Source organism: Hetaerina americana, unplaced genomic scaffold (genome assembly GCF_022747635.1).
Source record: "Hetaerina americana unplaced genomic scaffold, ioHetAmer1.1.p SCAF_1, whole genome shotgun sequence".
In the NCBI taxonomy this organism is placed as follows: domain Eukaryota; kingdom Metazoa; phylum Arthropoda; class Insecta; order Odonata; family Calopterygidae; genus Hetaerina; species Hetaerina americana.
The window spans coordinates 21144764-21159759 of NW_027286069.1; the positions used below are offsets into that span (position 1 = coordinate 21144764).

At 36.4% G+C, this 14996-nt stretch overlaps 2 protein-coding genes and 1 long non-coding RNA gene across 4 annotated transcripts; all 3 read left to right on the forward strand.

The window, feature by feature from the left end:
* Positions 1 to 447: 447 nt before the first annotated feature.
* LOC139700511 (uncharacterized) lies at positions 448 to 1854 on the forward strand. 2 transcript variants are annotated; one of them, XM_071599073.1, is made up of 2 exons: positions 448 to 541; positions 670 to 1854. In XM_071599073.1, the coding sequence occupies exon 2, from the start codon at positions 671 to 673 to the stop codon at positions 1748 to 1750; it is 1080 nt and encodes a 359-aa protein (XP_071455174.1). In that variant the 5' UTR covers positions 448 to 541; position 670; the 3' UTR covers positions 1751 to 1854. The 2 variants fall into 2 exon arrangements, with proteins under 2 accessions (XP_071455174.1, XP_071455176.1); XM_071599075.1 differs by having other exon boundaries at positions 452 to 579.
* Positions 1855 to 2798: 944 nt separating this feature from the next.
* On the forward strand, positions 2799 to 6403 carry LOC139697029 (uncharacterized Golgi apparatus membrane protein-like protein CG5021). The gene is made up of 7 exons (XM_071595881.1): positions 2799 to 2830; positions 3062 to 3129; positions 3211 to 3365; positions 3444 to 3523; positions 4359 to 4484; positions 6205 to 6345; positions 6383 to 6403. The coding sequence occupies exons 1-7, from the start codon at positions 2816 to 2818 to the stop codon at positions 6401 to 6403; spliced, it is 606 nt and encodes a 201-aa protein (XP_071451982.1). The 5' UTR covers positions 2799 to 2815.
* Positions 6404 to 6412: 9 nt separating this feature from the next.
* LOC139700531 (uncharacterized) lies at positions 6413 to 9261 on the forward strand. Its single transcript, XR_011703728.1, has 2 exons — positions 6413 to 6497; positions 8331 to 9261. It is a non-coding gene; the product is annotated as an uncharacterized lncRNA (long non-coding RNA).
* Positions 9262 to 14996: the final 5735 nt, after the last annotated feature.

Genomic DNA, 14996 nt, shown 5'->3' on the forward strand with positions numbered 1-14996 from the left:
AAATGAGAAATTCTCATATATTTTCTAGGTATCCATCGATTTTTTGTTATTTATGCACCTGACAACATTTTTGTAAAGTGTACAGGCACTCATTGCACAAATAGTTGCTAATAACTACATTTGAAGGCTGCACCACAAATCAGACTAAAAGAGAATCGGCCACCAGAGCGCAGCACAGCGTTATGTATTGAAATGGGCGTTGTGGCAGCTTAACGCCGATGAAAAACAATCTTTGTTTCAAAAAAGGGACGCAGGGCTATATGAAGGTTAATGTGATCATTTAAAGTAACATTAATCAAACTTTACTTTATTAAGATCTATATTACCTAGATGATATAAGATAAAATACGAGGAGTTTATAGTGTCACTATATTATTTACTCTTGGCTATACTGCAAATAACACTTGCGAATCGTTTGCAAGCTACGACGTTTGAGCTGTGGTGACGCTGTTATCCTAATAATTTGCTGAGAACCTGGGCAGTCTCTACGACGGTGTTGTTTTCAATTTTTAGCAGGCGATAATGTGAAATTTTCAAACAGGCACGTAGTCATTTAAAAATGAACTAATTATTATTTAGGTACTATACTCATTTTTGTGTCGCATATAACTGACGGGTCACCGCGAAATACAAGAATGTCAGCGTTAACTGGATGATCATTCTTTTCAGTATGGCTGGAAAAAAATTCTATGTCTCTCCTGAAACATTTGCCGATTTCCTTCTTGGAAGAGATGTAAGCATACGCAGTATTGATTCCAAAGGTGCTGATCATCCTGTTTTCAAGGAAGCAGCCGGGGTGTTTCTAGGGGTGGATGATGAACAAAGTTGTAAAGCAGTTCATAGTTATTGGATACGCAGGGGGCAGGAGATAGTGAAAATACTTAACCATGGATCTAACGCGGAACGAAAAAAGGAAGCAAGACTGAGGTATTTCCTTGAAATGACTGGCTTAAAGTTAATCAAGAGGGAGGAAATTCTGAGTGGAGGCGCTAAGGAAACTGGTGCGACTGATTCCATACCTGAGGTGGAGCATATGGGAAATGTTGAAGGTTTTTCTCACAGCAAGTGTAGTTATTCAGTGCCTTCTCCATGTTGCGAATCAGAAATCATCCCACAAGTTGTAGCGATGGAGGTAGAAGTCCCTCAGTGTAACGTTCTAAGTTCTTGCACCTCTAGTTCCGATGACTCTGATGGAGAGAAAGAGGATTATCTTGTGCAGGACTACCAGTGGCAAAAGGAAGGTGAATTTACTGTGTCTTTTGCGGAGTGGCTTAGCATTTGCGAGAAGGGGTTGAAATTGAGTCGAAAGTGGACTTCGTTGATTAGCCAAAAGTTTTATATTGTCAATTCGGCGTGTGTCATTCAGTTCCAGGGTTATCATTTTAATAAACAAAGCAGGTCTGACACTCCGTTTTTGATGGTTCGTGGTTACTGTGCTCATGTGTCTTGTAAAAGATTTCGTTTGACCATGAAATCACCTCCAACTGCGAACGAGGACGCTCCGATGATTGTATGGGGTAGAGGTTCAGAGAAGCATGGTGATAAGAAGAAAACGAGACAATTGAAGGGGTGGGATCGGCTGCATGCTAAGAAGGCTTTAATGATGAAGAAAGCCCACTTGTACAGGGAAGAAAAAGTGAGAGAGGCTGACAAATCCGCCCTCATGAAGGGTAACCTTCAAGGAATCAAGAGCCTGAACGTGCTGCGAAGGGCACGCGCTGAAGCATTAAGGGAAGAGGGTCTGATTTAATTATTTCCACGACGTGTCCTATCTGCCACTAATCATTGAGAGCTATTGAGTTGTAAAAAAGGGTATTGTAGATGGCCGCGTTGTTTAATTGGAGGCACAAACAAAGTTAATAAAATATTGTCATTTTTGCAGCTGTTTTTATTCGTGGTACCTGTGATGTTTGTAGTCATCCTTTTATGATAACTGCGTTTATATTTTTCCATCCTATTCAATCCTTCCAGATTGATTCTCTCGTCTTTCCATGACTTGTGTCCCAAGTGAAAGCAGTTTATGCTATGCTTTCATTCCAGCGAAGAATACCGCACACCTCCCCATGCACCATGAGGTAAGGGAAATAAATTAATTATGTGACCTCAAGGAGCCGAGGAGCTGGTCCCTTAACAGGGAAAGGGCATACGATTTCTCATATGCCTACGGGGGATCTCTTTTTCGTACTGCTCTTCTCCAAGCACAAAGAGAAACGCATCCGGCTGGTAACCTCACTGGGTGATGTGGAATGACCAGCAACTGCATCGGTAAGGAGGGTAATTCTATATTCAAGAGGGATGAAATTAAACACCTTTTTAAATTTCATTCTATGTTCAAATCGATCAATGATGGCTGGATAAACCAATATCTAGCTCTGCACACTTAAAAGTTAACGTTCGACGGACTAGGCTCGTACCATTCGACACAAAATTACTTATCATGTAATGGGAAACTAATGAAATTGCACAAAGATATCTTATATTTTCCGACGAATACTGATTGTTTAAAGATCGCAATGAAATTCATTTCGGAACAGTCAAAAACTGAAGGGAGCTAGTGGGCAAAGTTCAGCATATAAAATTTGCTTTTGATTTACAAATCAATGCATCACAGCAGAACGTAATATTTACAATTAAAAGAACTATTTAAAAAGCTTTTAACGAGAGAAAATTTATAAGTATTCCTATCACACATTATTTGAATGCCAGTTTTCCAGAAAGAAAGGAATATTAGTAGGGTTTCTTCTATTTTAAATGTCGGGATGCAGAGTAGCAGATGTTTTTCTAACTTCCATTGTTTCACACGTGTTAATCAATCATGGCGTCTGCCACCGTAAGTATTATTACTTCTAGATAATTCATTGAATATTACGTATCGGCTGTCAGGTTATGTTGTTAAATGTTATCTAAAAGTTAACAATAAGCTTTTAGAGTTATTAATTTGTTGAAATGCATAACTTCAATGACGTTAAAGTTGCATATGCCGAAAAAAATGGTTTGAGCTAAAGATAAATGGATGATGTACTCTCTTTGTAGCTGTGTCATTTATTTATTTTAACTATAGGCCCCACTATTGGAAGATGATACTATAGAGTTTGGAGACGAAGAAGAAATAAATCCGAGGACGTACAAGTCAGTATTTGACATTGATGCATTACACGTATGTAGTGTAATTATTGTTTCGTTCCAATAACCCTAGCTGTTGTATTTCAGGCATCCGTATGTGACATTTTTCCATCTCTTTTTCCGAGTATCTGCGCTAATTACTTACCTATTTTGTGGTTGGTTCAGCAGTAGCTTTATAACTAGTTTTGTTGTTGTTGTACTACTGCTTTCTCTCGACTTCTGGACTGTTAAGAATATCACAGGTGATTCCTCAACACTTAGGTAATAAATATACGTTTACGAAAATAAATCAGTTTACTAATGCAGATTTCAATGTTTAGGTCGTCTAATGGTAGGCCTTAGATGGTGGAATTACGTCGATGATGACGGGAAAAGCCACTGGGTGTACGAATCAAGAAAGGTAAGATTTTCGATAAGATCTCTTACGAAGTTTAAAATTGCAAGTTTTTAAAATTTGAAAATGTGAATAGCTTTAACTTGTGTATTGTTTACTTTCAACTTTTTCTCCTGCTCAAGAATTTTGAGAAGTGGTTTTTAAGATTTTGAAAAACAAGCATTGCATTCTTTCAAAATTTTATCATGTAATAACCTGCCAAGAATTTCTTTGAAGGTTATATTCAATTTAAAGTTCACGGAATGGCATAAAGGCCTGTGTGACTATTGGGATGTAGTTTGTCATCTATGTATATTTTGTCAAGTGATGAATGATATTTATGTTTTTCATTTGTAAAAATTTAAGTTACCGTGAATAATTACGTAAAGAGAATGAAGTGTGTGTAAAATTGCACAGAAGCAGTTAAAAACATTGTTTTTAGCATGATTGGTGGATAAGTTTCTTTGGGAATGTTGGATAATGGTTTCTTCAATTTACATTTAAGTGAATGTCACATTACTTTCGACATGAGTTAATTATTTGAGTTATAGAAATAATTTCTGAAGGTCTGCATTTTTTGGTAAAGAGGTGCAGCGTTTGATAATTAACTTAAGAACTTAACTAATGGTATAATGTAATATATAATGCGTGTTATGCTGTTCTTTGTTCCTTTATGCTAATTAAGTGGCCTCTATCCTTACCCCCATCATTCCTTGTGTCATTATCACTCTTGCTTCACAAATTCCTGTGCATTGTCTCTGGCTCAACTTCCCTCCTGCGCCACCCTATTGATTTCTCCTTACCTTACCTCACCTATGCACCCCTCTCCATTCCATTGCCCCCCCCTGCCTGTCTTTGTCAGGGCATCCAACAGAACCGCATCCAGGCATCTGAGTCAAGGGTCTTCTGGCTTGGCCTCATCCTATGCCCCTTGCTCTGGTCGGTCTTTTTCCTGTTGGCCCTCTTTAGCCTCAAGTTCAAATGGCTGGTGAGTAGTTCTGCTTCCTTCAAAGTTTGTGGTGAATGGTGGAGACTTTATAGTAATAGTCAATCATAAAATGTTGAACGTCATGGAAAATTCTGTGAAATAATATCTTTGCCAAGAAATGTACTACTGTATTACTGAAGGAAATAATCAATGCCATGATACAATATGTATTGTTACAAATACAGAGAAAGTGTCTCTTTTCTGAAATTCCATTACATGAAGACCGACTGTTAACTCTGGCATTTTATTTCATCATGGCCTTTTAATTCTCCATTAAATGTTCATTTCATTTATTTCTATGTCTTTTATTTGGAAATAAGTATTTTTATTAATTTATTGTTTTTGCTACTGTTTTTATCTGGGAGAATCTGTGAGAACAATCACTTGGAAGATGCATTCATATGTTTTACACCAAACTCACATTTTGAGGAATGAGTTTGAGTTCATCTCCAAACTTGAGTTTCCATGACTGCGGATTGCTAACGTGTAATAATTGTGATTTTTCATTATTACTTTCATTGTGTGCCAAAAAAAATTGAAAGCTCTGAAAAGACCTTTAATAACAATGATGCGAAGGTGTTGGCCTTGCTGGATAATTCTACTCCATGTATATAATTGAAATAAAGACTAGTGAACTTGGTCCACTATGTCTGTTGCCAACATGTATATGCGTAAGTCAAAGGTCCAATACTAAACTTGCATTGCCATGCCCCCTTCAAGTTTTTGACATCTATGAGTGAATAACTTGATCAATGGATTTTACCTAACCACTGTGTATATCATCAACATGTTATTTTCCCAATTGTTAATGTGAACAAAGTTTAATCTTTGGCCATATGTAGCATTATTTCGATTAATATCATAAAAGCTTGATGCCATTTTTGATGTGTGGGTTCTATCATTAAATGAAGAAATCATATTTTACCACTATCAATGGTTTTAATCGCCCACCAAAAGGTCTCATAATGTGTCACTCCTAGACACGTGCATTGTACTGTTATTTTAAAGTGATTGCAATGGCATCAGTCAAGCATGAAATGACTTGGGTTCAATCTAGTGTCAAATTGTAATTTTAAATGTCAAAGGTGATTGGGTTGGGGTGGTGGCTAAGTGCACCGGTTTCCCACCTAGAAGGTCAGGGTTCGAATCTCATTTCTTTCCACCCTTCCTCCATTCCCTGAGTATCTTACCTATCGCAATTGTAATTTGTCGTCAACTATCTTGTTGCCTTTCCTGATGGCTGCTTCCACTATTGAATCTTAATATAACATCTTCAAGGAAAGCCATGTTTTTTTTTTACTTTCAAATATGAGTGATATGTGTTGGGAGGGGCAGGTGGTTTCCATCTGCAATAATATATCGACTACCATTGAATATGTTATCAGGATTTTAATGGAGATAATTTCAAAATCTCTTAATTTATATTTCACTGAATGTTTTCTTAAAATGGAGTATTTATCAAAGTTTTGAATATATTTCTCCCTTAACCAGATGTACAATGGTAATATGATGAATTCAGTACTTGTTGATACTAGGATAAGATGTATGTTGGTTTTAATGCTGGACAAATCAACAGCAGACCTCAATGATATTAAGTGCACATTAAATCTATCCATTTGAAATATGTATGTTTACACCCTGGTGCTCATTCTTTATTATTCTCTAAGTAAGTAAGATTCCGAGAGCAAATTTAATGACTGTTGTAATATTTTTGTTTCAGTTGCTGGTCTCAATTGCCTTAGCGCTAAATGGTGCCAATCTATATGGTTACATCCAATGTAAAGTTGGTCATAGCCAAAAGCTAACCACAACCCTTTCTTCAATGACATCTGATTTCTTTCGGAAGCAAGTTGCTAATAATGTAAGTGGTTCCTTTCATGTTAGTCGATTTAGTGTAGTTTGCTGGAGAAATATATTAATCGTAGATTATGTAAAGTTGGTCATAGCCAAAAGCTAACCACAACCCTTTCTTCAATGACATCTGATTTCTTTCGGAAGCAAGTTGCTAATAATGTAAGTGGTTCCTTTCATGTTGGTCGATTTAGTGTAGTTTGCTGGAGAAATATATTAATCGTAGATTTATAAATGTTCTTTTCCATATCACAGGTAGTATCCCAAAACAATATCATGTAAATATCAAGTGTGATGTAATGTGAGCACAATAATAATGTAAGAATAACCACATTTATATTGTTATAGTTTACATTCAAGTAATTAATAATTGTAATATATTTGTACCTACCATATATTCGCAAAAATATTCAGGTCAGTTTTTTATGGGTGAAAATAGGTATCAACAACATTTTAGAAATTGGTTGGCTAAAAGTTGGATTTATACTATTGGGAAATTGTAGTTGCAATTTGTTGAAACTCTATATGGAAAAACATTGTTACTTCTAGAACCGTAACTAGTTATTTTTACCTAGGTATATATAATAGATACCTTACCTAGATATATAATTCTTAGAAATGTATTTTGAATTGATACAATCGACTTTATAATGTTATAATAATGAGCCCTCCCCTTCAACCTTGATGCATTGAAAGGGCTTGTGTATTCTGATGACTCCAGAGCTGTGCTGTTGGGAGCAATAATATTGCTCCTAGTAGGGTCACCCATGCCAGTTATCTGGAGGGGTAGGATCCTAACAAAAGGTAGTCTGCACATGCATCTGTTCCTTAGTGAGGTGACTGCAAAGGTGCTTGACCTCAGAGGGATGGTCATTTAAGTGATGGTGTCACATTAAATGCTATATTGAGGAAGGTAATGATAAACCACCTCAATTACTTATCCCATGCTACGCTAATGGATATGTATTCATGAGTCCTAGCAACTACAGGACTCAACCCAATTGGCTTTGTGCCATGTCCTGAAGTGGGAGATGCAAGGCTTCCTAAGTCATCATCACACGAAATCCTTGTAAAGCTGAGCCACCACACCAGTAGAGAAGAAGACTCAGATGGGGACCAAACCAGTTAAAATAGTAATTGTGAATATTATAGAACTATGTTGAAAACAGGGAAACTCTAAAATATGAATCGATAGATAGAGAGAAGAAATCTGCATAATGTAGGGCTGTGCAAAGTGAGATGGTAGATCAGCAGGGATTATTGGAACAATAATTAATGACTAATATAAAGTGGGAGGGAAGAGAACCAGCAAGGGGTGGTAGTAGTATTTAGCATAGAGGAAGATGTATGGTAAACATTAGACAGGTGAGTGATTGAATATTACTAGTGGAAGTTACGAACGTACAAACTACTGAATTTGATGGTGTATAAGACGTACCCTAATTACAGTGGGGTACCTACAATAAAAAGTTGTAGCAATCTCTACAAAAGTGGCGGTAATGTATTAATAGGGTAATTTTTTAAAACAAAAGTAGTCCACTCAGTAAGTAGAGGTCATGCTGATTTGTTATAATCGGTTTTCATAAGATATGATTAATTTCATTTGATGCCTCGATCATATTGCTTTTGTCACTGCAGAAGCAAGGAACATGATATTCTCATCACATAGTAGCAATGAGCTAATTAAAATAACTTTCATAACTACAGCATTTCACTATTGAATAATCAATATTATATTAAGGTAAATATAATGTTTTAAATGGAACACTAATCTTATTGCCATGCACTCTCATTTTGTAGTACGATGGGACTATTAATAAATTTAAGATTAGGTTTCAGTCCACTTGGAGCATAAACTTAATATGTTTCTCTGCTACAGTAGAATAAATATCGCCGCTCTAATTCAGTGCCGCTATTTGTACTGCCCTGATAAATAAATATCTGATGCTTCGTTTGGGAAAAAAGTTGACTAATTCACTGCTGTGACATTTTAAGGTGGTGTCTCTGCTTTCGCGGTCAAGTAACCAGCCTCCAGCATCCAACCCCCCTGGACCCACAAATGTTGTTTGAATGAGTGCGGTGTACCCGTACTGAGATGCTGTGAAGAGTAACGTGGTGTTGGGGAGAGAGATTCCATTGATGTTGGTGGTGTCCCAAGGTTTTATTAACTTGCATCTCCGCATCACCACAGTAACCGTGATTATCAATGCCAAAGACATTCCGATGCTTGGTGCCATCAGAATGCCTGTGCTCAATCAGCTGTGACTGATTTCATTCCTAACCTTCCCTGGGAACCTCGAGAATCTGAGATGATTGACTTTGAATTGTGACATGCCAGAAGTGTTATTTATGTCTGAAGACTTACTTTGTGCCATTAATAAAAGAATGTGTGCAGTATAGAGTGTTGGGGCATGTGATGGAACGTGATTTGTTCATCCATGCCCACTTTCTCCTTAATGCCTTTCCAGTGGATCTGATGTTGGCCTTCGGGATGAGTCTTTGACCTGCCTATATCTATTGGATCCCAGAACTTTTCAAAAGTATTATAGCTTTCATCTCAGTTTATCACTATTCCACAAAGTGCACAGAAATAAAATATATGTAGTGTTTTTATTTAAAAATCATTTCAAAGGTGGAAACTGACTGAACTTCTTTCCTAATTTACTTCTAAGGAACAACGCACTTGCATCGGTATTTCTCTATTCTAAGGATTAGTATATTTCTCTTCTTTGTAAAATTATGATGTATTTTTAATGCACATTACTTGCTTGACTTAGCAATCGCATTTTTTTTTTTTGGAATTCTTGGTAGAAATTTGTTTTGGAGTCTTAACTTGTATGTACTTGTAAATATTTTTGTTTCACATTGTGATTAATCCTTCCAGGAGATGATTTTTTATAACAATAAAATGTTATCAAAACATTAATTTATTCGTTTGTTTAATAGACAGCAGAAAAGTAACCATTGGAATTTGAAGTATGAACTGGTGCTCTCCAGGTATAACAGCTTCATGAAGTTTTCTCAGTTCTTCCACCAGGTCAGGGGTTCCATATTGGACAACATGGAACCCCTGTTGAATCCAGTGAAAGGCCCGAGATAACTTCATGAAGTCACTGGAATTTCATACCACTACATTGCTATAGAGTTTAAAATTTGAGTGGTACCTGAAAACAGCTTTCCCAAACTACAATATTTACAATAATTTTGTCACAGAACCGTGAGTCATGTATTCAAACTATACATATATGATTTTAGAAGGCATTTTTAATTTTAGGGAGTTTCCTTACAGCCTGAAAAAGTCTTGAAATTTTAAAAACACAAAAAATTGTCATTCTTCACTTAATACCCCTTGTATACAATTATAATTTCAAATGTGCCCAGTGTTTAATTAAGGAAGGCTGTGGTCATGATTTTTTGACATATTTTTGTATTCATCTTGCTAAGTGTAGTGAAGTAAATGCTTAGTGGAATTCTTCAATTTTGGTGTCCTTTTAACCTTGAGTTACCATGCATATCTTGGCATGGCCACAACAAAAATGTGAATAAGGGTTGTTAGGTTGTGGTTTGATCTGTGGAAGAATTTTAGTTCACCCATCTACATCCGTAAAAGGCTCTTATTACTTTCACCTGAGAAGTAAATACCGTTTTCCTTGCTCATTAAACACACCCTGGTTTTTCATGTTAGAGTTTAGGAAAAATACTTGAATCAGACAGAAAAAGGTCAAAGTATTTTGATGTTAGCACTCAATACAAAGAAAATTGAATTTTTACATTAAAAAATAAGTAGCTACACATATATCTACATTTATTCATCGTAGAACTCCAAAAATTTGACATTGCTGGGCCAAAACACCTTTAAAGCTGTCTTGTCTGCTAGTTCTGAAGTCCAATTCATGAATTCAAGTTTAAATGCAGTACTGTATGACAATCTTATCTCTTTGAGATCCCATGAGGGTATTATCATTGTAACCTTATATGCTATGCTTAGTGTATGTTATTATTGTGATATTATGGAAATTTGTATTGAAACCCACCGTTTTTTATGCCTTTATTGCACTCTCATATTACTTAAGGTTGAATTCCAGTAGACTGGAGAGTTTATCGGGTGAGATACAATGTGTGAATGATGTAGCAGAAATAGCATAGGGGCAACATCCCCATTATCCCAATGCATATTGCTTGGTGGCAGCACCACATGTGACATGAAACTAAATGTGCTGTTTTGCACAAATTTAAAATTTATTGGGGAATTTATTTTGGAAAATAATTTCACCAAAATATTAAAACTCTGTTGCTCACTACTGACTCAAAACAGTGATATAATCGAAATTTGTTCTCAAGGCAACCCAATTTGCTAGGCCTGATGTAGGAAAAAAGACTTAATAGTAAGTATTTTTCTGGCTAATCAGCTTGCCCATGTGTGTCGAAGTTATACCCGTGTATGCTCGGCCCATAAGAGGCAGGCTGATTTTTGAGTAAAAAATTGCATTTCATGGACCGGGAAATATGGTTTGTATTAAATTTTTTAAGTTCCTGAAACAAAATATTTTATCAAATTAACCCCTTGACTTTCACATGATATCCTAGAAAATTAAATTGTATGTACTTTCGGATTATTTGAAGTATAATAATTGGAATAGGTTCATTTGTGGTGCCAGTAATTTTGATTTAAGGGTAAAAGAATGAAAAAAAATTGTTGGCATGGAGGAGTGAGGTGATTTTGAAATCAGAAATGTGGCCATCCTGTTTTATCAAAACAATCTTTTAACTTTGAGCAAGATGTAGAGTAATTTGCTCAAGCTGTGTTTTGCATGAGAATAAATGCATAATACCTTATATCCCTGAATTAAGTCCCTTACCATTTATTCAAAATACATATTTGCAAGAAAAGCTAAATGAGAAGGGACTTTAATATTGCTGAAAATATAGGTAATCCCATAATATTAATATCAGCAGCAAGTGCTGGTAAAAATAGACATTCTTAATTGATTTCAATATTTATGGACAGGACATGTGTTGAAATAACTATCACTTCTATTCATCTGTTGTGCTATTCCACAAGGCATGTTCAGTAAGTAAGTGTACTGTGAACTTCATGGGCTTTGGCTTTTTGTTTATTGAGGATTGTCAACACTGAGTGGCAGAAGGGATCTCCTGACCAGAGCGAGCATTACAGGAACATGGTAGTACGTAAACTCACGTATGAGTGTCCAGTTACATGAAAGATGTTGGTAAGAAATCCCACCAGGTGCGAGCCAAATACTATGATCCGCTTCATACTCTGGGAAGGAATAGCACCCACCAACATTTTTTTGTAAATCAAAACGGTTTATGGTGAAGTTGTTATGAGCAGCTTGAGTGTGTTTAAGTAGTTAAGGTAGTTTAGAGGCGGCAGAGCAAATGTTCATGATGAACAGAGGAGTGGAAGACCTTCCATCGTGACTGATGAGTTGGTGCAAAAAATTGAGGAAACTTCGCGAAGACTGCCAGAGATTGACAGTGGATGAAATTTCTGTGATGTTTCCTCAACTCTCCAGAACTCTCTTCTACGAGACACACACAGAAACTATTTGCAAGATGGGTCCCAAAACAGCTGACAGAGTAGCACTAGAAAAATGGGATAAATAATGCCTTGCAAGTTTCTTGAGCGACTTGCATTGGAATGTGAGGATTTTCTGAGTTCAATTGTGAGTGGAGATGAAACGTGGGTGGCTAATTACACACAGGAGACAAATAGACAGCCTTCACAGGGGCATCACACCTACTCCCCAACTGACAAAAAATTCAAAACCAAGGTTTCGGGCAAAAATATCATGGCCTCAAGTGTTTTGGCTGGAAACGACATAATTTCGGTTGAATCTATGCATCAGGGGGGGTTAATCAATGCTCAATGATATTTTAAGACCCTAAAAAAACTCATAAGGAGCATTCAAAACGAAAGGAGGGGAATGCTGACTAGAGGAGTGTGCTTTTTGCATGAATATGGCCCATCCTCACACAGCCTTAACCACCGAGATGCTCTTGGAATCATTTGGTTGGTAAATTTTGAATCAACCCCTGTATTCCCCTGACTTGGCGTATTCAGATTATCATCTTTTCACCTCCCTGAAGGCACACATTGGTGGAATTAAATTTTCAAGCGATGGGCATTTGCAGAAGAGTTCTGAAGTGAAGGAATAAGCTGGCAGAAGAGTTCTTTGAGGAGGGCATAAAGAAGCTTGTGCCACGGCTCACCTCATTCTTTGAACAGGATGGCCATTATGTGGAAAAATAGTCAACAAGCGTATTGACAGTATTCTGTAATTTTTTTCAAATATACTTTTCATAAAAAAAATATAAAAATTTGAACATGCCTTGTATACGTTATGTATATCGTAAGGGTAATAAATGTTTTTTTTAAGTATCCAAATAAAGCAGCAACAATTTTATTTATTTCATGCTGTCACAATTTGTTATCATCTAATGCGCTTATAATCAAACAGCTTCTTAAAGATGAGGGCATTTCTCATTAATGTTATGTATATAGTTATTAATAAGGGCTTAACAGCTCCTTGAGCAATTTCAATGGGACATTTTCGATCACCATCCATACAAGTCCTGACCTAGTGCCGAGTGACTTCCATCTCTTTCCTGAACTGAAAAAGTGGCTTGATGGGCAGTGCTTCCAAGCCAATGAGGACAACTCCAAGCTTCAGGACAATGTCAAGACTCATTTAAATTCATTGGTGGCAACATTTTATGAAGAGGGTGTTGTAAACCTTGTCTACAGGTACGAAAAATTCCTCAATCGTCAAGGTGATTATGTCAAAAGGTAAACATAAGTGTATTTAACTTTTAGTAATAAAATAATTTTTTGAATGTTTATTTGTCTTTTTTTTATGACCCATCAGAGGTTGAAAAAAACTGCCCTTGTATGTTGAATGGTGGCTGGAAGTTGCATCCTTGTCTAACTAATTTGATTACTTTGGTTTCTATTTTCCTTCCTTTTTTCAGTTGCCTGGTGGTCACCTGATTCTTGCAGAGGTGATGGATTAATATTCTGTTGTTGTAGTCCATTCCAAGTGCTTTTAGTATCTTAAACATCATGTCCATTCAATATTCCCCAAGGAGGCCATGTCCAAGTCCATGAATGCTGCATACAAGGGCTTGCTTATGTGTATCATTTTTTTGGTCCATACCCTCAAGCTGAATTTTGCCTTTCTTACTCCTCAGATTTTCCTGAATTGTATATACTGTTATTCAATATCTTGATCCTTGAAAGCTCCTGGAAATCCATGTTGTAGGAGGATTCCTTGATAGCTTAAATAGTTGAGGAAATCAGCCGGAAATTGAAAGATGCTGCTTAACAGTCCTTGTCAAAGTTAAAAAAATGTTACCCTAAGGAATTCCTGCAATTTGATGTGCATTGGCATATGGCTTTGTTAAAATAATTCTCACCGCATTACCTGCAGTTCTTGGAGTATGACAGTAATTTTTGTTTCCTCATTCTTTCAGTAGGTGAGGGAAGAGGGTGTGAAAATATACACTTGTTACAAAGATTCTGATTATGACCAAAAAATTCTGCTTTTTATGAAATCATTGTGTGATAAAACGTTCATTTCTGTAAAATTAATGAAAATAGCACCATCTGGACCTTTCAGGAGGTGGTTCAGATGAAAAATAAACATATCATCAAAAATATCCATCCATTGAATTATGGTGTGGGTCAAATCCATTGATAAATGTCAATAAATGGGCCATAGTGCATTAACTTGTGGGATAAGAGGTAACTATCAAATTTGTATCTTCCAAAGGATTTGGTTTTGCATTCACATATGAGATGCAATGGCATTCTTTCTGCTGCAGTATTCTTAAAGTAAAGTACCTAGTTACCCATTTGTATCTTCAGGTGGGGTCTGCATGGATGGGAATATTAAGCAAGTTGGAAAAATAAATTAATGGATTGCAGTTCCAGTATAAGGGAAACTACAATGGCATTTTTCTGTTGTGTCATATTTTTGTGTTCCAATGCTTTTACCCATCTTGGAAGTATTTTGGAGCAAGATGATCAAATGAGAAGGAACAAGAGAAGATTTGCATTAGGCAAATGAGATTTTACAAAGAGGAGAGGATAGATGATGAGGATGTTGAGTAAGGATATTTAGAAAAGATTAGGGAACACTTTGGTGTTGAGTGTAGTTTTATTAGGTATGGAAATATTGTCATTATAGCAAGAAGATGATCATGTGTGTATATTGGAGACTTTTGAAATCTGGGTGTAGAGAAGGATGGAAAAGGTAAAATGGCTTGAAAAGAGATCAGGCAAAGCACTAGGCATAGTAGGAGAAGGGAGAGGGGTGTTAGGAATTCCACAGGAGGCAGGGAAGGTGGATGATCAATTTTGATTAGTGATAGAATGTTGAAGAGTGTTTAAAGAGGAGAAAACATTAAGCAGGTGAGGAGGAGCTAGGAATAGGATTGGCATGCTGGATGCAATGAAGATAGATATCAAATATAGAGAATTGAAGAATAATTAAAATTGTTTACAGTGTTAGGTTGGGTCTGGTTAGCAAATCATTTAAAATGTAGATGGGAGAAATTTAGGAATCAGTTGGTTATTGACGGGGAAAATTCTTTCTGCGATATCTAACCTTAGTAAGAAAATATTTGAGCCAGCTGCTG

Excerpts from the sequence above, each read along its gene's own strand:
- LOC139700511 (XM_071599073.1), top strand. The coding sequence starts at position 671 with ATGGCTGGAAAAAAATTCTATGTCTCTCCTGAAACATTTGCCGATTTC.
- LOC139697029 (XM_071595881.1), top strand. Across the intron at positions 3,524-4,358 it reads GGGTGTACGAATCAAGAAAG|GGCATCCAACAGAACCGCAT; the intron begins GTAAGATTTTCG and ends TGTCTTTGTCAG. Across the intron at positions 4,485-6,204 it reads GCCTCAAGTTCAAATGGCTG|TTGCTGGTCTCAATTGCCTT; the intron begins GTGAGTAGTTCT and ends TTTTTGTTTCAG.